Source organism: Chlorocebus sabaeus, chromosome 27 (assembly GCF_047675955.1).
Source record: "Chlorocebus sabaeus isolate Y175 chromosome 27, mChlSab1.0.hap1, whole genome shotgun sequence".
NCBI classification, from domain to species: domain Eukaryota; kingdom Metazoa; phylum Chordata; class Mammalia; order Primates; family Cercopithecidae; genus Chlorocebus; species Chlorocebus sabaeus.
This window is the reverse complement of record NC_132930.1, coordinates 14,570,088-14,595,716: the sequence shown is the minus strand read 5'-3', so window position 1 is coordinate 14,595,716 and position 25,629 is coordinate 14,570,088. Positions and strand designations below refer to the sequence as shown.

Sequence of the window (25,629 nt, the reverse complement as noted above, 5' to 3'; positions counted from 1 at the left end):
AAAAATATTATTTCTAAACAAACATCAACCCTGTCTACCTTGTGCTTTTGCAATTTTCTAAAATGTTTAAAACAAGGAGTTGGCATAACTTTCCTTGGCTCTCAGAAGACTTAACAAAAAAAGAACTTCAGGAAGTGTAGAGAGCTTGTCTCTGAGCTGGTTCCCCAGCCACACATCTATTATGCAAGTGAAACACAGCAAGCCTCCCAAATTAATCGTTAGCAAATATGTTCTGCATAAAATTATACCAAATCTGATCAAATATAAGAAAAAGTTTTTGAGCTTCTTCAGTGCAGACATTTTCACATACAAGCACTGAATTAATTATGATGTAATAAGATCATGTAAAGATCCTAAAAGCATGTAATCACTTCGTATTTAACTGTAATTACAGAAAAATAAAATAAAATAAAAATTTTGACCAGGGGTGGTCACTCATGCTTACAATCCCATCACTTTGAGAAGCTGAGGTGGGTGGATCACTGGGTAACATGGCGAAACCCTGTCTCTACAAAATATATTAAAAAAAAAAAAAATAGCCGGGCACGGTGGTGCACACCTGTTGTCCAAGCTATTTTGGAGGCTGCAGTGAAAGGATCATTTGAGCCCAGGAGATTAAAGCTGCAGTGAGTTATGACTGTACCACCGTACTCTAGCCTGGGCGACACAGTGAGAGCCCTATCTCAAAAAAAAATTACTTTAAAAGCATGTTACCACAACTGACTACCCAGCCCTCTTTCCATCATATTTTTCATCTTTCAGCTTCTTTTTTAACTTTTCTTGGCCTGTCTGCAATGGGTTTTCCTCACTTTGCAACATCCAGCGGTGTTAGAGGCATCTAGCTTTTACTTTTTCCAGCAACCCAAGGTTCCTTAAATTATCAGCATTAAACGTTAAAAGATAAAGCTATATTAAGCAAACACACAATAATTATACACTGGATAAATTAGTCACTTTTTGCTCATTTCATATTTATCTCTTCCACACTTAAAGTCAGAGAAATACATACCTTCTAACACAATCCAAACAGTAATTCAGTAAATCATGATTTTGTTTTGGGACACAACCCACTTCACACTGTGAATAACAGTAAGCTAGAGCTCAATTACACATATAATCTTCCATTTTAAGATAAAAATAATTAACATCTGTGGGGGACAGAGGCCTTAGGGCCTCCCATTACCCCCATTATTCCCTTTGCTGACTCCTTATCTTTCAGTTACATCTAAACCAACTACAAAGAAATCCCTCCCCAATGACCCGATCCAAAGTGGATAACAAAGTTATTCTCTCTCACAATACCCTCTACTTTTCCTCACAGCACTTAACACAACCTCTAATTTTATATATTTATTTGCTTAATGTTTGTCTCCCACACCAGGTCTTATGCTTTACAAGGACAACATTTATTTCCTTCCGTATGATCAGCAAGTAGTGCAGAGAGGAATATGGCACTAAAAAAGAATTTGCTGAAGGAATGAGTGGCATGATTAAAAGCACAGTCCTTCTGGCACCATGGGCGGGATGACAGACAAATAAAACCTCAAATGATCAGCACTCATAAAATCAGCATCTTTTTTTTTTTTTTTTTTTTTTTTTTTTTTTTTTGAGACGGAGTCTTGCTCTGTCACCCAGGCTGGAGTGCAGTGGCCGGATCTCAGCTCACTGGAAGCTCCGCCTCCCGGGTTCACACCATTCTCCTGCCTCAGCCTCCCGAGTAGCTGGGACTACAGGCGCCCGCCACTACGCCCGGCTAGTTTTTTTTTTTGTATTTTTCAGTAGAGACGGGGTTTCACCGTGTTAGCCAGGATGGTCTCGATCTCCTGACCTCGTGATCCGCCCGTCTCGGCCTCCCAAAGTGCTGGGATTACAGGTTTGAGCCACCGCGCCCGGCCAAAATCAGCATCTTTTAAAAGAAAGGTTGAGGGAATGCAAGAAACTTTAGAACACTCAGAATTAAATTCAAAGTTTTGAAACCTGCCAAAACATCAAGTGTAAAAGGTTTACAACCTATTTTCACATGTCTTACTTAAGATTAACTGCAGCCACTCCAACTCATAAAATTTCTTAGAATTCCATCATCATCATGATAGACAGTTTGTGGTCTAAGGCATCATCCAGGCACTTAATATTTGTGTCCACAGAAAAAGGGAAAGAGGGAGGGCAGATAACTTAGTATTTGTTAGGTTTACGGATCAGTTGAAGATGCAGCATCTGACTAGCAACACCTCCTCTCTCTGGCGCTCATAATGCAAAGGACACACCCTACCACTGGCTCTCTGAGGAAAACCTCAGCCTCTGAGAGAATCAGCTCCTAAGATATTCTCCCAATTATTTTAATTTTTCTCAACTGCCAGGTGACTACTTGATGTCTTCATCTATTTTTAACTCAATAGTTTTAAAGATTATTAAATCTCTTTAACATTCTATGAAGGGACAGGTAAATAAGACAAATCCCAGCCCACAGTGAAATGGAATGAGAAGCCACAGGGTGTAGCAGATGAAAGAACAACCATCCTACAGGTGGAGAAAGCTATTCTGCACTTCTACCATTGCAAGTTGGCTTCTGCGGTCATCCATCCATTCAGTCAGCCATCAAAATCTGTGGGTACATACTCCGTGGACACCACTCTCTGGCCACACTACCTCTCTTCTCCAGACTCTTTCTTGCCTCATGGCCTTCCCATATGCCATTGTCTCTGCTTGGAATGTTGTCTGCCTGCTCCTAACATGGCTGCCTCCTGCTTATTCTTGAGAGTTCACCTTTAATGTCTTTTCCATCAAGTGACCATTTCTGACTATGCATAGATCATTCAGGTCTCTCTGTTCTCTTGCTCCATTTCTTTGCTTAATTACACTAAGCAGAACATGTAATTTTATATTTGTTTTTGCTTCATATATCACTTATACTAGATTTCTTTTTCCTGAGCCTTTTCTTTTTGCAAAATATGCATTTTATTGATACATATTAATTGACATACTTACGGGGTAAATGTGGCATTTTGATATATGCATACAATGTGTAATGATCAATCAGGGTAAATATATCCATCATATCCAACAGATGCTGAGATCCTTGAGTACAGAATCCATTTCTGTTTTGTTCATCAATATAAAACCAGTAACTATCATATTTTCTCACATACAAAACATACCTAATATTTAGTGAAGAAACAAATGAATGTATTTTTCACTGAAAGATATTTACTTGAATTTCTATTGTATAAATACAGAAATAAACACTACTGAAAAACTTCATCCTTAATTTTATTTTTGCAAATATTAAAAACCAGATTTTTATATGACAAAATAAACACTTTGTAAAACTACTGTTGCAGGATCCTCGGGGTGTTGCTTTTCTGGCCAGAAGCCTCTGTTGCTGGCGGCGCCTTTGCCTGAGTTCTGCTCTAGCCCACTGGGCTTGTTTCACCCATTTGGGGAGAGCAGGCTGTGCTCGGCTGACGCTACCGGCCTGGATCCCACGACTGCCGATGGCGAGCCAGGTATGGAGCAGTGAGGGGTGTATGAGCAAGCGAGCATGGGGTCCAGCCACTGCACACAGTGAGGCACGCTGGCTGCTGCAGCGGGGCAGCCAGCACCAGGTGTCTGCACAGGCGCCGGCTCTCTGCAAGGCTGCAGCCGGACCGGGCACACCACAAGCAGCTTCCACGGCTGCCACCAGGAAACATGGTGGCGGCTGGAAGCTTGAGACTACAGAAACCTAAGAGGTCCAAAGAGGGAGTCACAGCCCTGCCTCGGGGCGCTTCCAGGTCTCAGTTCCCCGAAGGGCCGCAGCTCTTCTCTCCTTGTTTTCACGCATAACACGGTGAGAAGGCGAAGTGTTTCGGCCCTGTTTGTGTTAGCTCTTTCAGCCCCGGCATCTCTCAGGTCCCGAGTTCTTGTTCCGTGTCCGGGAAGAATCAGGTATACAGACAAATAGAGGGTGAGCAAGGCGAAGAGGAGTTTTATTGAGTGACAGAATAGCTCAGAGCAGGTCCTGGGTGGGGAGCTCCTCTCCGCAGTGAGGTCATCTGATGTCTGCAGCTCTCAGCAGAGAGTAGGCCCCGGAGTGGGTAGCTCCTCCCTGCAGCAGGTCGTCCTGATGTCTACCCAGCTCTGGTTGATCTGGGGGCTTTTATGGGCCTCAGGGGAAGGAAGTGCACGCCAACTGGTCCATGGGCGGCCATAGGCAGGCCCAGAAAAGGCACCACAAGTTCCTACTGTGGTCCGCAGGACTAGTCGGCCCCCAACCTTCAGGCCCTCCCTGGCCTGAAGGTGGAGCTTCACCGAGGACCTGCTCCCTTCTGCCCATGGTCCAGCTTCACCTCCTGCTGCTGTTCACGGCGCCCTGGCTGTTCATGCCAAGAGGTGTCTGCAGGCCAGTGCTGAGTTGCCCTGAGTGCTCCCTGGGCTTTCCTCCTTCCCATGCTCATCAGGACCCAAAGGCCAGAGGAGGGCCCAGGCAGCAGGGAGCTGGCCTCTCAGCACTTCCGCAAGAGTGCACACATCCAGATGTGCTGTGACAGCACCTGGCCCCGGCCCCAGCCTTGCTCTGAGATAGGAGCTGACACCGGGAGCAGGGAGAGGCCAGGCAGTAGGAGCAGCCACCTTTGAGCTTGCAGGGGTAGGGGGACTCTTCTGGTCTCCAAGAGTGCAGAGATGCCTGGCTCTGCAGCCTTGGCTTGGGCCGCAGCTGCTGCAACCAGGAACACAGGGCTCCTGACTGCTCCCAGCCTCCACCAAGAACACAGGGGGGCCTGAACGCACAGCAACGACTTAGACATCTGTAGCTACACCCAGGAGAGCAGGACTGCTGTCTGCTCCACGGAGCGGGAGGCCTGGGTCCCACAACCACAACTTGGCGGCTGCAATCGCACCCGAGGATCTCCCGCTCTACCAACTCGGAAGGGGCGGGGCTCCCACTTGTCCTTGGCTCACGCCATCTCCGTGGAGTATGCAGCCCTGGCCGCACCTGTCCGCTGCAGCCAGTTTGATGGCAGCAGTGGCTCCAGATGGGTTGCCGCTGCCATCACTACCTTATTAGAAATAAATAAATAAATAAAAAGATCCTACAGAAAGCTTGAAAAGTTCACCATTAATTTCAAAATACATTTTGGAATTAAAAAAACATTTGTGAGATGGAGTCTCGCTCTGTCACCCAGGATAGAGTGCAGTGGCACAATCTCTGCATACTGCAACCTCCACCTCCCAGTGATTCTTCTTCAAGTGATTTTTCTGCCTCAGCCTCCCGAGTAGCTGGGACTACAGGCACACACCACCACACCCGGCTAATTTTTGTATTTTTAGTAGAGACAGGGTTTCACCATATTGGACAGGCTGGTCTGGAACTCTTGACCTCATGATCCGCCCTCCTGGGCCTCCCAAAGTGCTGGGATTACAGGTATGAGCAACCATGCCTGGCTGAATTAAAAACTTTTTAACCAACATCTCACCATTAACCCCACCTCTCAGTCCCTATTAATCACCATTCTACTCTGTTTCTATGAGTTTATTTTTTTTTTAGATTCTACCTATACATAGATCCCACATAAAGGTTACAAACTTTCAGTTAGAAGAAGAATAAATTCTGGAGATGTAATATATATACATGGTGACTATAGCTAATAACAACATATTGTACACCTGAAATTTGCTAAGACTGTACATCTTAAGTGTTCTTACCCCCCCCCCGACACACACACACACAACTCTGTTAGGTGACAGTTATGTCATTAGCTTGTGTTAACCATTTCACAATATATAGGGATATCAAATCATCACACTGTATACCTTAAACATATAAGGTCTTTGATAATCACATCTCAATAAAGCTGGAAACAAAAAGAAAAATTTAAATATGGTTATTTAAAATGTGTGCATTTGGTACTTTCCTATTTAAAAATGTAAAATAACCAATTCATTTTTAAAACTAAATTCATATAAACACTGAGTAAACTATTTTCCTCATTAAAACTATCAACATTCAATTAGTTGTTTTCCACATGTGAACTTCAATACTGAATTCTAATAATTAGCTAAAGATAAAACTTCACACTTAGATCTTTTCTCAGCATTATTCCTTTTTTTTTTTTTTAGACAGAATCTTGCTCTTGTTGCCCAGGCTGGAGTTCAACGGTGCGATCTGGGCTCACCACAACCTCTGCCTCCTAGGTTCATGCCATTCTCCTGCCTCAGCCTCCTAAATAGCTGGGATTACAGGCATGTGCCACCACTCCTGGCTAATTTTGTATTTTTAGTAGAGACGGAGTTCTCCATGTTGGTCAGGATGGTCTCGAACTCCTGACTTCAGGTGATCTGCCCGTCTCAGCCTCCCAAAGTGCTCGGATTACAGGTGTGAGCCACCGCGCCCGGCTTTCCCTTTTCTAGCAAATGGAAACTTAGATTAATTCATATTGGTAAACCTTACAAATTAATCAAAACTTCAACTAAATAATAAAATGAAAATCGTGAGAAGTCCTGTGCTTCTAACTGCCAATGTAAAATTAAATTAATAAATATCGATGATTTCTAAATGTTTAAGAATTATCTTTTCTGTGCAAAAGTTCAATACTCCTCTCATGTGTTTCTAAACATATATTCACTATCCGGCAATTAATTTCATTATAATGACATATAATTAATATATGCACTGTAAGAATTTGCTAAAGTACTTCGAAAGTTAATTTCAATTACTAGCTTAATTTGCTTCATAAATTTTAAAAAACAGAAAAAGATAATGTATACAAGACAATGGCATCTTAGCCTATGTTCCGGCTACCACACAATACAAATTAGATCTGAAATAATGATGCATTATTGCACAGAAAATAGATTTAAAGTTGTAGTCAATAGAGAAGTTATTTGTTACTACATTTGGTAATAAAAATAGCAAACACATAGTCCTTTGTTTCAGGCATTGTGTGGAGCCACATACAAATATTAACTCATCCTCCAGACAACTATGTGAGACAGGTAACATTATTACATCCATTTTAGAGATGAAGGCACAGAGGCAGTGGTTGGTTAAATAATTTGTCCAAGTCATACAACTAATAAAGAACATATCTGGGAGTGTCTTCCCAATGACTGCTCTTAACTGCTACACAAAACAGACATTAGTGCATTTTATAGCAAAGTACCCAGGACATCCCTTTAGGTAGTAATAACATTTGACCTCTACATTTTATATGTAACTTCAATCTTGCAAAGTGCTTCAGAATTCCTTCAGGAAAAAAGGGAAAGCAGACATGAAACACGTTAGCCTGAGTTTTATCTTATTTTGTTTTTAGGGTTCTGAAGGGAAACATTTCTTTAAGAAGCTTTCTTCAAATAATTTATAAGGCTTGTGCAGTATTATTGAACAGATTTCTATAAACTCTTCCCTTGAGCTGTGGTAGGGCAGGTGGTGTAAAGTTTCAACTGCTTTCATGAAAACAGCTTCACCATCTGGTATCAGTTTTTGGTGTCTCAAAATGTGTTTCTTAAAAATTATTTTTTAACAACACTGTATACACACACAATTAAATCTCTATTTATGAAGTACTCACACAGAGGCACTCCTGTTTAATTTCATTCCTAAGTGCCAGCAGAGGTTTTTTTTTTTTTTTTTAATATTACATCTTTATGCTTAAAAAACAAATCCTAGTATCTAACAAGCATGCTAACTAACCAATGATACCAATCTAAGGTGAGACAGGCTACCAAACTGTCACCTTTAAAAATCACACAATTGGAAAGAACATCAAAGGCATTAAGTCATATATATAGCTTTTATTAATCATGCCATTTAAGATAATGGAAAACATACTTCTCAAGTATTCTAAACAATCTCAGAGGAAAAAATATCATCACCATGCTGTTCCAGATTCATCTGCCTTGTTTACACAGCCCTAAAGAATCACAGCATATTTTATGTTATTCCCTCCTCTAACCCTAACGAGACCCAATATTTTCTAGGACTACAATCTCTATAAGTATATATTTTTATTTATCTAATTACTCATTTTTATTCAGCTAATTATTTGTTGATCCAATTAGTCTTTTAAGAAGCAGAAGACTTTTAAATGATGCAGTAACAAAGTATTTTAGGGTGAGAAAGATGCAAGGAATTACTAAAATATTTCTATAAAATGCCAGTACTTCTCTATTCTAAAGAGCATTTTCTCACTTTTAAGCAAACTGAAATAACAATTTCCAAGATTATATGAACCAAATGAGCTGGGGCCAAAAAATGAAAATAAAACAGAAAAAGTATCTTCAATCTCAGCTTCCATCTCTGCTATATCTACATCTTAAAATGAGAAGAAGAAGAAAAAAAAAAAAAAAGGTACTCAACATAAAATTCCAGGGGCTAAAAAGATTCTTGGAAGTCAATCATAAAGCCTGAATTTTAGTGTGCAACTACTAATTTTAAACATATCTACAAAGAGCTTAGTGCTTTCATAAAGTGGTATATAAAAAGCTACGTTAAAAGATTCACACTTCTTCATTTTATGGAGTCATATCATACAAAATACATCATGAACCAGTTTCCAGTTAAAAATATCAGTTAAAAGCTTGCATTTACTTCTACTCCACCCCAGACTTCACTAACAGACATCAAAGGATTAAGAAATAAATAAAAATAAATAAATGCCTGCAAAGCAACACTGACTAAAGAAGTCAAGGACAGTAACAATAGCTAGAAATCTGGAAACAGAAGGAGAGATAAGAACTGATCGCTAAGCCAGCATTAGATTAAATTAAGAGGAAAACCCATTTACTCTTGCATTACCTCTGAAAATCTCAGGAAATAGAGGTACCAAGTAACTCTGGAAGTGACTATGAAAGTGAGGGTGAGGCGCTGATAATGGATATGTCGAAAGGCAGTTTAAGACGTAGACTTGCACTCCAACATCACAGAATCCTTCTCCCCCACTTTGCACTGTTGGAAAACTGTCTCTCTGCCTTCACTCAACAGAATAGTGTAGTTTTATTCAATGGAGAGAATAAAACAGGAGGTTTTGGGGCTGGGAGACTCAGGCATAGCTATGCTAAAGTAGGGGAATCAAATAAAAGTCTACATTATAACTACCAACACTCAAAGTCCACTTTCCCTCATGAGCCAACCGAAAACTGGTTACCAGGCCGGACGCAGTGGCTCACGCTGTAATCCCAGCATTTTGGGAGGCCAAGGTGGGTAGGTCACCTGAGGTCAGGAGATCAAGATAAGCCTGAGCAACAGGGAGAAACCTTGTCTCTACTAAAAATACAAAAATTAGCCGGGCATGGTGGTGTGTGTCTGTAATCCCATCTTCTTGGGAGGCTGAGGCAGGAGAATTGCTTGAACCTGGGAGGCAGAGGTTGCAGCGAGCCAAGATCATGCCACTGCACTCCATCCTGGGTGACAGGTCAACACTCCATCTCCAAAAAAATAATTTAAAAAAACTGGTTACCAGGCCTATAACGCTCAGGAAGAAGATTCATTTAAAAGATACTAGCGTGAGGCTTCTGTATGTAAACGTATTACTAAAAAACCTACCATGATTGTCTTACAAGAAACAAATAGTAAGGACCATCAGAGCCTACAGTGCTTCTAATCAGTTTTGCAGTATTTCACTCTAAAGTGACAGCTCAAGATTAACATGACATTTGAGAAAAATACCACTAAGGTAAAAGATACAGACAAAACCACCCCTCCAAAAAGTTAAAAGAAACAGACTCTACAGGAAAACTTCAAAAAAAAGTATTAATATCTTCAGAGAAGTAAAAGGATTTATTTGTGAAAAAGTAACACTATGCTATAAAAAGAACAGTCAAAAGAAAATGTTTTGTATGTGAATTACAGTATAAAAACAAAACAAAAACTGGGTTAGGAAACACAACTAAAGAAACTTCCTAGTGAGTAGAAAGGGAAAATTGAAAAGCTAGATATTTATCAGGGTTTCAGGGCAAGAGGTCCAACACCAAACTACCAGGAATTCTAGAAAGAAAAAAAAAAGTTATTGAAGAATAAAACAAGAAAATCTCCAAGAACTGATAAATAGGCTATGTATAAAGAATCAAAAATGAGATTTCTCAATACTACCTCTAGATTACTAGGAATCTCGAATATAAATTACTGATCTGGAGAAGTATTCTTTCCAGTTAAGATTTCTAAAACATAATAAATCAACAATAACAATGTTTAGAGGGGAGAAAAAGACATTTTCAAGCATGGAAGGTCTAAAAACATTGACTCCCTATCCACCTTTTCTCAGGAAGCCTCAAAGAATTGTACTTTATCTTAAGAAAAGATGGAAAGACAGAAACACTAGAGATAGGAATAGAGAATCCAAAAGATGATACAAGGGAATTCCAAGATGCTAGTGTGCACTCAGTCTGGGGAACAACCGGCCCAAACTAAAGTTTTCTTAGCGGGCAATAGGATGATGAAATTGATAGGTATATTTATTTTGGTTACTTCAGAGATTCATATTTTGAGGAAGAATTTTCAGATGAAGGAAAACACATATTAAAAATAAAGCAAACAGGCTGGACACGGTGGCTCACGCCTGTAATACCAGCACTGTGGGAGGCCACGGAGGGTAGATCATGAGGTCAGGAGTTCAAGACCAACCTGGCCAAGATGGTGAAACCCCTTCTCTACTAAAAATACAAAAATTAGCCAGGCATGATGGTGGGTGCCTGTAATCCCAGCTACTTGGGAGGTTGTGGCAGAGAATTGCTTGAACCCGACAGGTGAAGTTTGCAGTGAGCCAAGATCATGCCACTTTACTCCAGCCTGGGCAAAAATGCGAGACTCAGTCTCAAAAAAAAAAAAAAAAAAAGCAAAAGAAAAAATCAACAATTATTAATTCAACAAAAACTAAGCATTGTCAATGAAAAAATTAATCATACTATGTTACATTGCTCAAAAATGAGTAGCCTTTACAGTTATAATATAAAACAAAGTTACAGATATCTAAATATTTTATGTAACTATTTTAAAAAGATAATAGGAATTGTGTCTAGAAGGGAAAGAGGGAACAGTGGTTAAAATGAATAAATATGATCTTCCATGGTGGTACATCAACAGCTAATCCCTAACACTGAACAGTTAAAAAAAAAAGTATGCTAAAAGTAACTATAAAAGAGTTGAAAGGGGCTGCCCCTCATGAAGAGGTTGGAGGGAAGAAATGTTACTTTTTTCTTTCATTATAACGCCTTTCCTTTATTGCTCCATTAATACATATGTAATAATGTTCTTACCAGTACATTTCACTATATCCCTTCAAACAACCTCTCCATTATGTCACCAGCAGAAACTGACAAATGAACTATTAATAGTTCGATAGAAATATGTTTAGTATCATACCCTGGGTCACAGAGTTTAAAATATCAAGGTACTAATATATTCTGGAAATACCTACTTAAAACTGAATTTTTTTTATTATACTTTAAGTTCTAGGGTACATGTGCACAACATGCAGGTTTGTTACATATGTATACATGTGCCATGTTGGTGTGTTGCACCCATCAACTCATCATTTACATTAGGTATATCTCCTAATGCAATCCCTCCTCCCGCCCCACACATCACCCGGTGTGTGATGTTCCCCTTCCTGTGTCCAAGTGATCTCATTGTTCAATTCCCACCTATAAGTGAGAACATGCAGTATTTGGTTTTCTGTTCTTGTGCTAGTTTGCTGAGAATAATGGTTTCCAGCTGCATCCATGTCTTTTTTTTAAATAAGCTATGTACTACTCTCTGACACATAAACTATGTGCTTTTATAACAATCAAACATTGAATTCTGAAAGTTCAGTGTGAACACATGATCTCTTTACCTTGTACTTATCAAAGTATGAACTGACTGGGACTCACAGTAACATTATTTAAGGTCCTCTGCAATAAAATGGTGTTCTGAAAAAAAAAGAAAATCGAGGTTTATTGAGCATCAGTTAAGAGTGAGGCCCAAAGTTACCTACTTTTCCAAATGATTTCACAGAGGTAGTCTTGACCTCATGCATTTATGTGAAAAATGGAGGTTCCAAGAAATGGAGTCACACAGCAAATGAATGATGTCTGTCTGATTCCAAACCCTATTCATTTCTCTGCAGCTAAGATGGCTGAAAGGAATTAACCAGGTAATATTATGGAGACTGAAACTAACTTTTTTCCTCCTCAAACTGCAACAATATTAAAGCTTTTTATTTCCTTGGCACAATGTTTACCAGTAGCAAGTGCTTTGAGAAACGGCCATCTAATTATCAAGGATTTTGGATTCACTTTTAAGTTCAACAAGGTGACTGATATGTAACACCCTAGTCAAACGTGGACTTGCCAACTTTCTGCTACACCTGCCTTTCTCTGCAGCCCCAAGAAAGCACACCAAGAGATCCAAGACACTCAAGCACTTGTGTAGCCAGGTGGGGAATTCTTCCAATAAAGGAGCCTTGGAGATTGGATGATGACACGGAAACCAGTCACTGACAAAGGCACAAACAGTATAAGCTCTGAATTTCTCCCAGGTCTTGGGCTACTGGCTTCTGGGAGCTCTGACTCCCAGTCACTGTCTGAGATCTAACCTTTTCTTGGTATTTGATCATTGGCTTTTTCACTTTCCCTAGTTATCTGTTCTCTGAACATGCTTTTCACTGGCAGTTTCTCTCTCCTTGTCCTAGAACCCAACGGTCCATCTTCAATAAAATAACTCTAACCTCCACCTGCTCACTATCTCAACCCTCAAGTACATCTAGATATCACCACTATCATTGCCTTTCCCTCTAGACAGAAAAGCATTTTACTAAAAATGCCAGTTAAAATCTTATCCATTTTCCAAAGGGCAATTCCACTGCTACCCTGTCCTTCCTGGAAGGTCTTTGAAGAAATGCTTTCTCAATCTTGGTAACCTCAGGACTCTGTACGCACCAATTATACGATTGTCTTTGGGTTTTATTGCTATTCACATATACATTTCTTTTCTGCCCTAAATGGAAGCTACAAGATCAGGAACACATCTTGCTCATCTGTGTCCTCCACCACCTCCAAGTGCTGACTTAACCTCACATGATCAACTTTAGCTGTCTCAGGCTCACACTGCCACATCAGTACTCCTCATGGCCAAAAAAAAAGTTAAATTTTGAAAAAGAGGAATTTCCTCAAGTAAAAAATAAAGTCCTAAAACATTTCAAGTAAAATAGAAATTATTTAATACACACAGTAGTTTTTATAAAGATGCTCTGTGTGTTATGCTGAACACAGAAACATCTTTAGAAAATAGTATTGTAAAAATTCAAAAGGATTTCCTTTTGCATATATTCTTGGAGATGTTAATTTATGCATCTCCTAGAAGAGGCACAGCACATCCAACCATGTTCTCTTTTCTTTACAACAGCTTCAAACATTTCTCTTCTGAGATGCATATTTGGGAAATGTTGGAATAAATTATATCCAGTCTTTCATATTTGCATCTATACAAATCTGCTGAAAAGCTTATTATTTACAGCTGAGAAAAAGTGAAGATGATTTATTTTAATCCTCAAAAACAGTGAGAGGTTTTTAAAAGCAAGTATCACTTATTAAGCTTCTCATCTGCTTCGACCTGTTCGAAATACAGCCACCAAAATTCTACATTTTATTATTTCTTTCATACAGTTTTTAAACCACTAGTTTTAGGGATATTATATTTAGGTCATTCAAATATTTAAACAACTTACCATATTTTAAACCGGAAATGTTTCAGTATTTCTTTTGTTGTATGGTGTTATACAATTATATTCTTAACCGTACATTGGGCAATGTTCACATATTAGGCATTGATTCAGAATTGGAATTTCCATTTCATAAGTAAATAGACAACCACGTGAAATAAGTTCAGATTGTGAATGTGATTATTTTGTTTAATGACATTCATTAAACAAAAGATAGTTGCATACACTATTTGAAAAAGTACAAATTAGAATGTGTCTGTTAGTTTTTAAATTGTATTTTGACAATTGTATTTTGATAATTTACATGCATGTCTTTAAGGGGGAAACAATTATGAAAAATAAAATAAAAAACACCAAGAGTTCACTACCCTGTTAACGTATAACAGCATTATCAATGGTTCTTGGAGATTTTCAGCCACAAATATGTTGTTGAGTTCAGCAGCTTATATTACAAAGTTCTTATAAATTGCTGTTTTAGAAAAATTAAAAGAAAATATATCTAATGCTAGGTTTTTCACAGATTCATTCTACAACAAATACTAAGCATCTACCACGTGCTAGGCAGTGTTCTGCTAAGGCTATCACAGCACAAGAAAAGCAATGCAGATGCCTGTCCCCACGGAGCTTGTATGAAATAAATGAATCATCTGGCCTATAAGCCCTGTAGAAGAAAGTAATTAAGGGAGTGGTGGGGTGGCAGGGGAGAGCAACAGTTGTAGTATTAAATTTGGTGGCCAGGGCTTAAATGCAAAGGAGACATTATAGCATGAACTTGAGAGAAGTTCAAGCCATGTTACTCTTGGGGGAAGAGCATTTCGGGCAGAAAGAAGTACAAATGCAGAGGCCTCTAAGGAGGACCTCTGCTTTTTATTACTTCTGTATTTTACTGGACCACAGCCTCATTCATTGGCTACGTCTGCTTTTATGCTATAACTGCTGAGTTAAATAGTTGCAACAGAGACCATTTGACTATGAAGCTTAAACTATTTACTACCTGACCCTTTATGGAAAAAGTTTGTTGACACCTGCTACATGGAGTTCGGAATCCCATCTCAATCAGTGCTGTCTGCGTCAAAGAGACATGAGGCCATGAAGCTCAGCAACCACTGCATAAGGAAGGGGTAGGCATCACTTTGTCTACTTTAATGAACATCTTAAATCCTCACAATAGCCTACAGAGTCTAATTAGGAAAGGAAAAATTCTGGATTCTACTTCTGATTTAATGAATGCATGCGTTTTGGCTAGCTACACATATTTCTTTCAAGTCATAGCAATATAATCACATAGAAGAGTTTTAAAATTTCTTGGTGATATACCAAGCTCCTTGGTTTATTTTCTTATATCCATTTATCCTGGTATTTTGGGTGGGGGGGGGGGGTAGGGGTGAGCTTTAGGACAGAAAATGCAATTATTTCCCCCAAAATAGAAACATATAAATCCAGAAAACTTATAGCATCTAACCTTAGGCAAGTTCAGAATAGAAAGAATGGAAAGTTAAAGTTCTGAAAAAGAGAAACAGAATATACCCTAACTGTCCCAGAGGTGGCCAACAATGGTGAAACTTTCTCAATGTGCCTGGAGCATAAACAGACCAACCCTGTAAAGGGCGAGATCTCACCCGGGACACACAGGAAACCACAGCTGCTGGGGGCTTTGTACTCAAAGTCTGTTTCTTCTTCCAGTGATACTTTAAGAGAGCACTTGGACCTCTCTAAATACTTAGATTTTACAGAAATGAATTCAAGAATATTCAAGTTCACTGATCCATTCCACTAGTGTTCAGACCTGAGCACTGATCCACACGTTCAACATCTGACTATGCACTTACCAGTAACACTTAGGACTAAAAAGAACAAGCAGAGGGTTTTGTCATCATAATGTAACCAGAAAGAAGTGACACACATAGCTGATAGTAAGAAGTACTCTGCTTTGGCTTATTCAAAATCAAATTTCCTAAAGGATGAAAATATATAAGGTACTAACATATAATTACTAACCATATAATTTTGGGGCGTTTTGCTATCTTTTGAAATGTAATTCCTGCTTCTACTAGTCATCTGATGCCGCTTCCAGCAGATTTTTTTTTTCAATTAAAATTATTTTAGATCAAACCAATCCTTTCTAGAAATGATACACATTTCAGGAGAACAGGAGAGAAAACCGCACACTGTAGGGACTCTCACATTAGCTGCTGATACATGAAAGCTTTAATCTCAAAATAATTTAATAATTCATGAAAAACATTTCAAGTAAATATTTCAAAAAGACATCTAAAAATCAGGATGCTAGAAAACAATTCTAATTAAATATAATCCTTCCCCAAAGACTTCTCAGTACTGTAAAATGCTTAAGGGACAAAAGTTTCTTTGTAAATATCTGTTGATAAATCCATTGAAAAGTGTAATATTCACGGGACTCTGACCTTCTGTGTAACATACAAAAATTAAAACAATATATCAGTAACAGTGAAGACCTAAACCTAACAAAGATGTACTTTTCCCTAACTACAATAAGCCTTGTATTCGCAAACAGAACACTGTTATGATATGAGCAAAAGCTAAACAGTGTGGGCTGAGTAATACTAACTCAGTCTGTCTTGTTTTTCTTTGTTACATACTGGGACACAGATTAGCGCATTTTGATGTGAACTTAGAAGGTAACATTAAGAAATTAGATGTGAGATCATAACTTTCTATTTTAATTTGCAATTCTGGACCTTAATGCAGCATTGCATTGCACATCTCTCTCCTTATGTCTAAAGAATAGCACTGGCAAAAGCGTGCTGAAAGTCTCTAAAAATGGCATCTCTGTGTATGTGTGTGTGTGGAGGTGGAGTGGGGGAACAGCAACCCAGGAGGTTCAGAAATGAATAAACTTGAAATTTTAAAAATATGCCACTTATGAAATAAATGAATACGTACATACCCTTGAGGAGAGAGTTTATCCAGCCATCCCGATTTAACCTTCTTTACAGATGCTCCATAAAAGCAGGCATAGGGAGATATTGCCTGTGAAGAAACAGCTGATGAATCAGCATTTCCACTTGTTGAGCTTAATGGATAACTGTGCCTATTAACGGAGTCCAAAGTCAATGCTTTTTGAGTCCTAGATTTAGATGCCTTTGAATTTTTTCTTCTTAAACTCTGAAAGCATTCTTCTACTGTTGAGTATTCTGATTCAGAAGCAGTGTCTATCAAAAAATTGTTTTTGTCCTCTCGAGGTATCCAAATATCTTCCACCTTGTCCTCACTTATTTTCTCCTTTCTGTTATCATATATGCTAAATGGAAAAATGATGTAAACATTTCAAAGTGCTATATGTGATTTAAGACATCAGTGACATTTTGAAAATTTATAAATAACCAATAACAGAAACATAAGGCCAGGAAAATCCTAGAGTTTCAATTAACCCTATTGAAAATTTTTTTAACTCTTCCAGAAAAACTAAGTAAAATTCTTTCATTAACCTATGACATATGTGAATACTATTACAAGTTTTTTCTTAGGTATAATTTAATCTTATCCCTTTTATTTTGGATGGTTAGGTGCAGGTGCTAAGGATGGAGACTGGGTATATTCGTCATATCACAATTTAAACATCTTTAATAGCACAACTAAGTGGCCAGCCCAATCTCTCTCGGCAACGTCATGGACCATTAACTCATCTATATGGAGATCTTATTTCCCACTTGTTTACCGCTCTCTACTATCCTCTAATCAACTCCAAGGACCCCATGTTTCACCATAATGCAATAAAACAGAGAGTACATCTGACTGCTGAGAGCATCAGTATTATTTTGCAATGTTGATGAGGAAAAATATTGCAGCACACTGCTAGCTAGAAAACAATAAAGGGTCAGTGTACATCCAGGAATTAAAGGCTATGTAATGCAAAATATTTATTGGAACGCATTCATAATTGCTAGACATATTTCTACAGATTCAAGGAATGACATAATAGATCAACTCATTCATTAATGACAAAGGACATTTTTTTGCTGATCAATGAAACAGACATGCCTGGGCTCAAATTACATCTTTCTGGATATAGCATTCTAAAAATGATTACTGCCTTAAGAATAATTTAGCCTGGCCCTTTCATATTTTGCATTATATTAGATTATGTCAAATGTTTACTGAAGCTGTTTAATTATTTAGCTTTAACTGAGGGAAACCTATAACAATGTTAGCCTTAGAAAATGAAAGACAAAAATAAAATGAATGTCCCGCTAAAAGAGTTTAATTAAACTGTTGGCAATACAAAAGAGAAATGCTTTGGGGGATGAATACTCCATTTTCCATGATGTGATTATTATACTTGTATCAAAATATGTTATGTACCCCAGAAATATATACATCTACTATGTAATCTCAAAAATCAAAAATTAAGAAAAAGAAAATGAAATATCAGGTAATGATCTAGTATGCCAAGTTCCAATAAAGCTGACAGAAAAACAAAATTGAAGTTGCTGCATACAAATTCTAACTCCGTGTGTGATCCAAATAACTGGATAATTGCCATGCTTCTTACCAGTGCTGAAACTCCAATAAAAATAATATATTACACTTGTAAAAGTCTGCAACTTGCATAGTGATGTTCTGTACTGCCCTTTGCTCCTTTTTATTAACATAACCTCTCATCTTTAATGTGCAATCACAGTCACCTGTATTGCTTTGAGGCAGGGGTGTGGTTTCCATTAGAAAAACACAAAACTAATCTGCCACAGAATGCAACTATTTACTTGATTTACAGAGCATAATTCAATTAATAAAATGGGTGCTGTTATGCTTACATTTAGAGAGGAAAAATTTGAACTTATCAACATAAACTATTTTCTCTGACACACAATATTATACTATGAATGAAAAGCCAACATTGTATAACAGTTTATTCTAAATAGTTAATCATCATCAATCATGATCTCATACCTTGATTTGATGATAAAAGAGTTCGTCGCAGTAGTTGCTTCCCCTTTGAGTGCTTCTTCCTGGGTCAAAAATTCATTCTTTATAGACCGCTTCTATTAAAAAAGCAAACAAACAAAAAACACATACTGTTTTGCTTTTTGGTTTGGGGATTTGTTTGTATGTGTATCAATATTTCACAAAAATCCATAATATCTGAGTTTAACTAAATAAGTCTAATTACTTATATCAATTTTCAGAAAAAAAAAGATAGTCTACATTAAACAGACTTTTGATTTTTTTTCACTATTTTATTTAAATCGTTAACTCATCAGTTCAAGTAAGAACAAAAGAAGATGCTAAACAAAAATAAAATTTATGTACTTTTATTTAATTCATTTTTGTCTTCCAACTTCTCTTTTATCAAGACCAAGAAATAATGTAGCAAAAGAGCACAAGTAATAGAAAAGAATGAGTGATAAGCTAAATAATTAAAATATATACATAATTGGAAGTCTATGCACTTCGGAAGTCTGCACTTGGCTACAAGGCAAAGCAAAAATCTAGAGAGTGTTTAAGTTTTATAGAGTTTGTCTTTTGTTTAATTAACCCAATATTGTGGCAAACTTTTAAAACTCACTATCCTGGATTCCCGAAGTCAAAATAAAAGTGTGTTTCTATAATGTATATTGAAAGATACAGATTTTAACATAATTTTCCTGAACAAAAATTTTGCTGACTGGAAATTTCAGTCTTCAACATAATGCCATTCTTCAAATAGCTTGGAGAAAAATGAAGAGGTACAAATAGGCAGAAAAGCAAATAATTGATTATGGAAAACAATTAAAATGTATGGGACTAACCTTGGAATTTTCTAGTCTCTGGAAGAGAAAGGTCTCTCCATAAGGAAAGATGGAAGATGAATTCTCCTCATTTGAATCTTTTAGGGGGATTATAGGATGAGAATGGAAAGATGTGAATAATCTGAAATACTGTTTTTAAAAAAAGATTAAAAGCATGAGTTTTTTATGGCATTATCACAACGTAAGCTTTATTCTGTAAGAGTCCAAATTATGCTAATTCTTATCCCCAAATCAATTCTCCTCATTGTCTTCTTGATATAACACTCATGGTATCCACCATTTGCTTCATAAACATAACTCGCTGCTCCTTAAATTGCAAACTGTCACATATGTCCTTGCCAACCTCTAGGATCTACATAAATATAACCAAATACATTGCCCACATACAAAAGAAATTGTCATGATGCCATTTATAATGATAACTCCTAAATAAGGAAATATTCTAAACGGCAGAAAATTAAGCTTAGTTCTATAACTTACAATAAATCGTTATAAAAAGGTCACCAACATAATAGCTAGATATCACTTAAAATCCAGAAGGCATTTAAAATAATTCCTCTAATGCCATAGCTACTAATGCATCTGTAAATAAATTATTTCAAGAGAAGTTCCATCATCCTTGAATTATACTAATCTACAAAAACGAATTCTCAATATTTGCATTTCTACTATGGCAAAAATTTCTCTTAAAGATTCAGTACCCAAGTGTTTGACATCTTATTGTCAAAAAGAATGTTCCCAAACTTGTATAATCAGAATTTTCAAAATGAAAGAAAAGCCTCTGTCACTGTTCAATTTGCCAGAGCAACAATGACAGCCCTTTCCAGTTACCATGGCAAAATCACTTTCCATACATATATCTTTGTTCTGTAGCTCAGACTGCCAGAAACCATTTAATTTAGTTAAATGCCTGCAACTGTGGCTAATGATAAACGAAGCTTGCATAAAAAGAAAACTTTTTACATTAGCATGTACAAATTTCTAGGAGTCAGAGTGCATTTTATTGCCTTTTATTCGGTCCCCTTTAAAAGTGTCTGAGGTACTATCAACGCTGGCAGACAGTTATTTCCATTGTTCCCTATACCACAGGTGGGCTGCCTTCTCAATCATGATTTTAACACAGTTAAGATGATCAAATGAGCTCTAATTTAAGGAGAAATTAAACACATAGACTCACTTTGCCATGCCACAGATTTTTCAGTTGAGGTAGCAACATTTCTTCTTTCACGAAAATAGCTTAAAAAGCAAAGGAGAAAATATTTATGAGTGAAAATATTTAAGATATTTAGAAGTACAATTAAAATTATGAGAAAATATGAGAAAATGTTTACGATTTATATTTAAGTGAAGGATTTATTAGAGAGAGATACATTCTTTTGGGTAGAAAAAAAAACAATATTCAGAAATTAATTCTGACTTGAAAAAAGCTGAATGGCCAACTTCCACAAATGTATTTTTCTATTTAGACTTTTAAAGAAAGAGATTTTCTTTGCAAAGGAAATTTTTTACCAGTGTTTGCTACTCACATCTATAATTCACAAAAGTAAACATATTTGTCCAATGCTAGTATGCACATAAAGTAATTTCAAAACTGCTAGTCATATCTCTGAAAGAAAGAGATTTACTAACTAGATGTCAGTATTTGTGTAGCTTTTTGTCTTTAGCTTTATAATAGTCAAAAACATGCCTGACTCTGTAGACACAATATGAAAATACACACAAGATCTTCTTTCAAAGATCCTACAGTCTCGGGAGGAAGGTATCACAGGGTAATTATTTAGAATACAACATGATAACAGCAATGGCAGAGGTAAACATTGGAGAAGCAAAGGGTGATGAAGGCCTTCTACAATATAACAGAGTTCTCTTTTCCATCTAAAAAAAGGAAAAATGAAAAAGAAGAACAAAACTGGCAGATTTATACTATACAATTTCAATATTCAATCTAAAACTACAGTAAGCTAATAATCATTGTGCCATTGCTGAAAGTGCAGACATATAAATCAATGGAATTGAATAGAAAGCCCACATATACAGTCCCACACATCTCTGGTCCATTGACTTAAGAAAAAAGTTCCGAAGAAATGAGGTGGAAAACGAACAGCCCTTTCAACAAATGTTGCTGGAACTGGATATCTCAATGATTAAAAGAAGTGAATGTCAACTTTTACTTCACATCATGCACAAAAATTAACTCAAAGTAGAGTTGGGACCCAAATGTTTAATGCTACAACTCTAGAAATTCTGAAAAATATGAGAGAAAAATCATTGTAACATCTGAGTAGGCAAAGATTCCTTAAATAGAATAAAAAACTAAAACCCTAACAAACATTGAAATGTAGTCTTTACGAAAATTTAAAATTTATAATGTCACATACTAGTGACAAGTGATTTGCCCAAACCAGAAAAAAAAGGACTCTTACATTCCAGTAATAAGAAATACAACTCGATTTTAAAATGGGTTAACCTGCCATGGTGGTGATCACCTCTGGTCCTAGCAACTCAGGAGGCTGAGGTGGGAGGACAGCTTGAGCCCAGGAGGTGGAGCCCTGCAGTGACCCATGATTGTGCCACTGCACTCCAGCCAGGGCAACAAAGCAAGACTTTGTCTGAAAAAAACAAAAACAAAGCACACACACAAGAACAAAAAGAACAGCATGAGCAATATAGAGAGACCCTGTCTCTACAAATATAAGTAATAAAAAATGCCATTTTTTAAGCTTGGGCACAGTGGTTCATGCCTGTTACCACAACATTTTGGGAGGCCAAGGTGGGCAGATTTCTTAAGCTCAGGAGTTTGAAACCAGCTTCTTGGGCAACATAATGAAACCCCATCTCTACAAAAAAAAAAAAAAAAAAAAAAAAACAAAAATCAGCTGGGTGTGGTGGTGCATGCCTGTAGTCCCAGATACTTGGGAGGCTAAGGTGGGACGATTACTTCAGTCCAGGAGGTTGAGGTTGCAGTGAGTCATGACTGCATCACTGCACTCCAGCCTGGGCAACAGAGTGAGACCCTGTCTCAGAAAATAAATAAAATAAACAAAATGGAAAAATGTAAATAGTTGTATCACAAAATATATGAATGTGTGATAATACCACATACACATTAGAATAGCTAAACTATAGCCTGTCAATATCAAGTGTTGGAGAATATGTGGAATAATCAGAACATTTAAATACTGCTGGCAGAAAATAAATAAATAAATAAATACTGCTGGCAGGAATGCAAAAGGGTGCATCCATTTTGGAAAATTGCTTTTATTTTCTTATAAAAATAAACATTCACCAAACTTCAAAGCCCAGCTATTCCAATCCTACCAAAAATATTGAAAACAGATGTTCACAGAAAGACCTGTATACAAATGGTCACAGCAGCTTTATTTTCAATAATCAAAAACTTGAAAAAACCCAAATAGACATCAAGAAGTAAATGAACAAATAGTGGTGTATGGATCCAAGAGACTATCACCCAGCTGAAAGAAAAAAAACTACTAAAAAAACTAATAATCTACATAAATGTCAAAAATCATCATGCTGAGCAAAAGAAGACGTAAGAAATACTGTCATGCCTGGTTTCATGACAGGGATACATTCTGAGAAATAGGTTGTTAGGCAATTTCATCATTTGCAAACATCATGGCGTGTACTTACACAAACCTAGATGGTACAGCCTACTTCACACATAGGTTATATGGTATAGCCATTATATTCTTATAGGACCAATGCCATATCTGTGGTCCATCACTGACAAAAATATCATTGCATGGTGGAGGACTGCATATTCTCACTTATTCTATACGAGCACGTGAAACAGGGATGGACTGTATAAGAAACTAAGAAACTCTTAGAAGTAACAGAACTGCTGTGTTTCTTGATTGTGGTAAAAATTTCATAGGTTTATGTATCTTTCACAGTTCATCAAATTACATGCTTTAAGGGATTATAATTTATTATATATATTTTTCGACCTCAAAAGGAGTTGTTTCAGAATGAATTCAGCAGCCGAGAGTGGTGGCTCACACCTTAATCCCACCACTTTGGGAAGCCGAGGTGGGCAGATCACCGGAGGCCAGGAGTTTGAGACCAGCCTGACTAACATAGATAAACCTCATCTCTCCTAAAAACACAAATCTTAGCTGAGCATGGTGGCATGTGCCTGTGATCCCAGTTACTCAAGTGGCTGAGGCAGGAGAATCTCTTGAACCCAGGAGGCGAAGGGCGCAGTGAGCCAAGATAGTGCCACTGCACTCCAGCCTGGGTAGCAGAGTGAGACAGCATCTCAAAAATAAATAAATAAAAATACAAAATACAAAAATAAAAATGATTTTAGCAAACTAATAGGGTTGACATATAAATATCAATTCCATCCCCAAATATCAGCAAACAAAATGAAATATTAAAATGGTGCCATATAGTATAAGGGCATTAAAAAACTACCAAAACCTAGAATTAAATCTAGCAAAAGATTTGCAAGAACTCAATTAGAAAACATTACCAAGAAAATTAGAAAAAAATCTAATTAAAAATATATGAAATACTAGATGTTGCAAAGATGACAATACCCCCTATATTAATCTGTAGAGTCAACGCAACACTAATCAAAAGAGTTACAGTGAGGGACACATGTGAGATTTAACAAACTGATTCTAAAATACATGTGAAAAAGAAAGGACCAATAACGACACATTTTTAAAGAGTACAGTGAGAAGACATACTCTACCAGGTTTCATGATTTATTATATAGCTGTAGTAATTAAAACACTGTATTACTGATAAAAAGGATAATAGGCTATTGAACTAGAATTAAGAACCCACTTAAAGAGACCCAGTTACATGAATAGAGCTGGAGGTCATTTTCCTTAGCAAACCAATGTAGGAATAGAAAACCGAATAGCACATGTTCTCCCTTGTAAGTAAGAGCTAAATGATGAGAACATATGAGCACAAAAGAGGGAACAACAGATACTGTGGCCTACTAGAAGAGGGGAAGTAAGAGGAAGGAGAGGATCAGAAAAAATAACTATTGGGTACTAGGCTTAGCAGCTGTGACGCAAGTTTACTTATATAACAACCCAGCACATGTACCCTGAAACTAAAATAATTTTTTTTTAAAAAAAGAGATCCAATTGCATTTAAGCCAAAGAGGTCAATCTATAGCAATGAAGAAAGTATGGTCTTTTGAAAGACTAGATCACCTGTACATCTATATGGAAGCAAACAAAAATTTACTCCTACCTCAGACAGTACACAGAAATCAATTCAAGATAGATTATAAATCCCAGTATAATAGGTCAAATAATGCAGCTAGAAGATTTTCATGTGTCCTAAGACATAAAAGTTTTAACTCTAAAGGAAAGTATGGGTAAATCTGACTAAATTAAAATGAAGAACTCTTATTCATTAAAAAGTCACAATTAAGGAACACAAAAACAATATGCAGAGGCAGAAGATATACTGTACAAGGGGTTTATACCCACAGTTTATCAGTATCTCTTAAGAATAAATAACACTTAAGAAATACACACAAAAATGCAATTTAAAACAACCAAAACCAAAATAGGTGAAAGATCTGAAAAGGCATCACACCAAAGATACAAATGTAGCAAAAGGTCAATAAACAAGGGCATAAGGTGTTCAATCTCATCAGTTATCACAAAATGCAAATGTAAACCACAATAAAATAACACTACACATGTATCTATGTCTATATGGCTAACCAAAAAAAAAAAAACCACACACAAATGTTGAGGGTATGAAACAAGGGGAATGCACATACACTGTTGATGGTAATGCAAATTCATACAACTAGTTTATAAGAACCATTTTGCATTATCTACAAAAATGGAAAATGTACATATCCCATGACACAGCAATCCTACTCCTAGGTCTGTACTCAACAGCCATGCATACAAGTATGCCTCAAGAATAACCACCCAAATATACGTCAATGGGCAAATGGATAAACAAATTGGAGATTCACACAAAGAAACACTATTCAACAATAAGAATCTGACATGCAACAACACAGACACATCTCAAAAACATCATACTGAATAAAGACGTCAGATACGAAAGATGACCTGCTGTGTGATTCCATTTATATAAAATTCCCAAATAGGCAAAACTAACTAATAGTGAAATCTACAGTTGCCTGATTTAGGAAGTTGGGAATTTACTGCAAATGGTCA

General features: G+C 37.1%; 1 protein-coding gene across 6 annotated transcripts in view; it reads right to left on the bottom strand.

Moving 5' to 3' along the window:
* Nucleotides 1-25,629, bottom strand: part of ARAP2 (ArfGAP with RhoGAP domain, ankyrin repeat and PH domain 2) — a 239,471-nt gene that overhangs the window by 185,838 nt on the left and 28,004 nt on the right. For all 6 annotated transcript variants that reach the window (XR_005243943.2, XM_008017680.3, XM_008017677.3 and 3 more), the window contains exons 3-6: nt 20,619-20,677; nt 19,442-19,518; nt 18,603-18,694; nt 16,600-16,953 (exon numbers count right to left, since the gene is read on the bottom strand). Coding sequence is in view for 5 of the 6 variants with exons in the window: in XM_008017680.3 (XP_008015871.3) it covers nt 16,600-16,953; nt 18,603-18,694; nt 19,442-19,518; nt 20,619-20,677 (582 nt within the window). In the remaining variant the exon portion in view is untranslated. The remainder of the gene's footprint in view (nt 1-16,599; nt 16,954-18,602; nt 18,695-19,441; nt 19,519-20,618; nt 20,678-25,629) is intronic.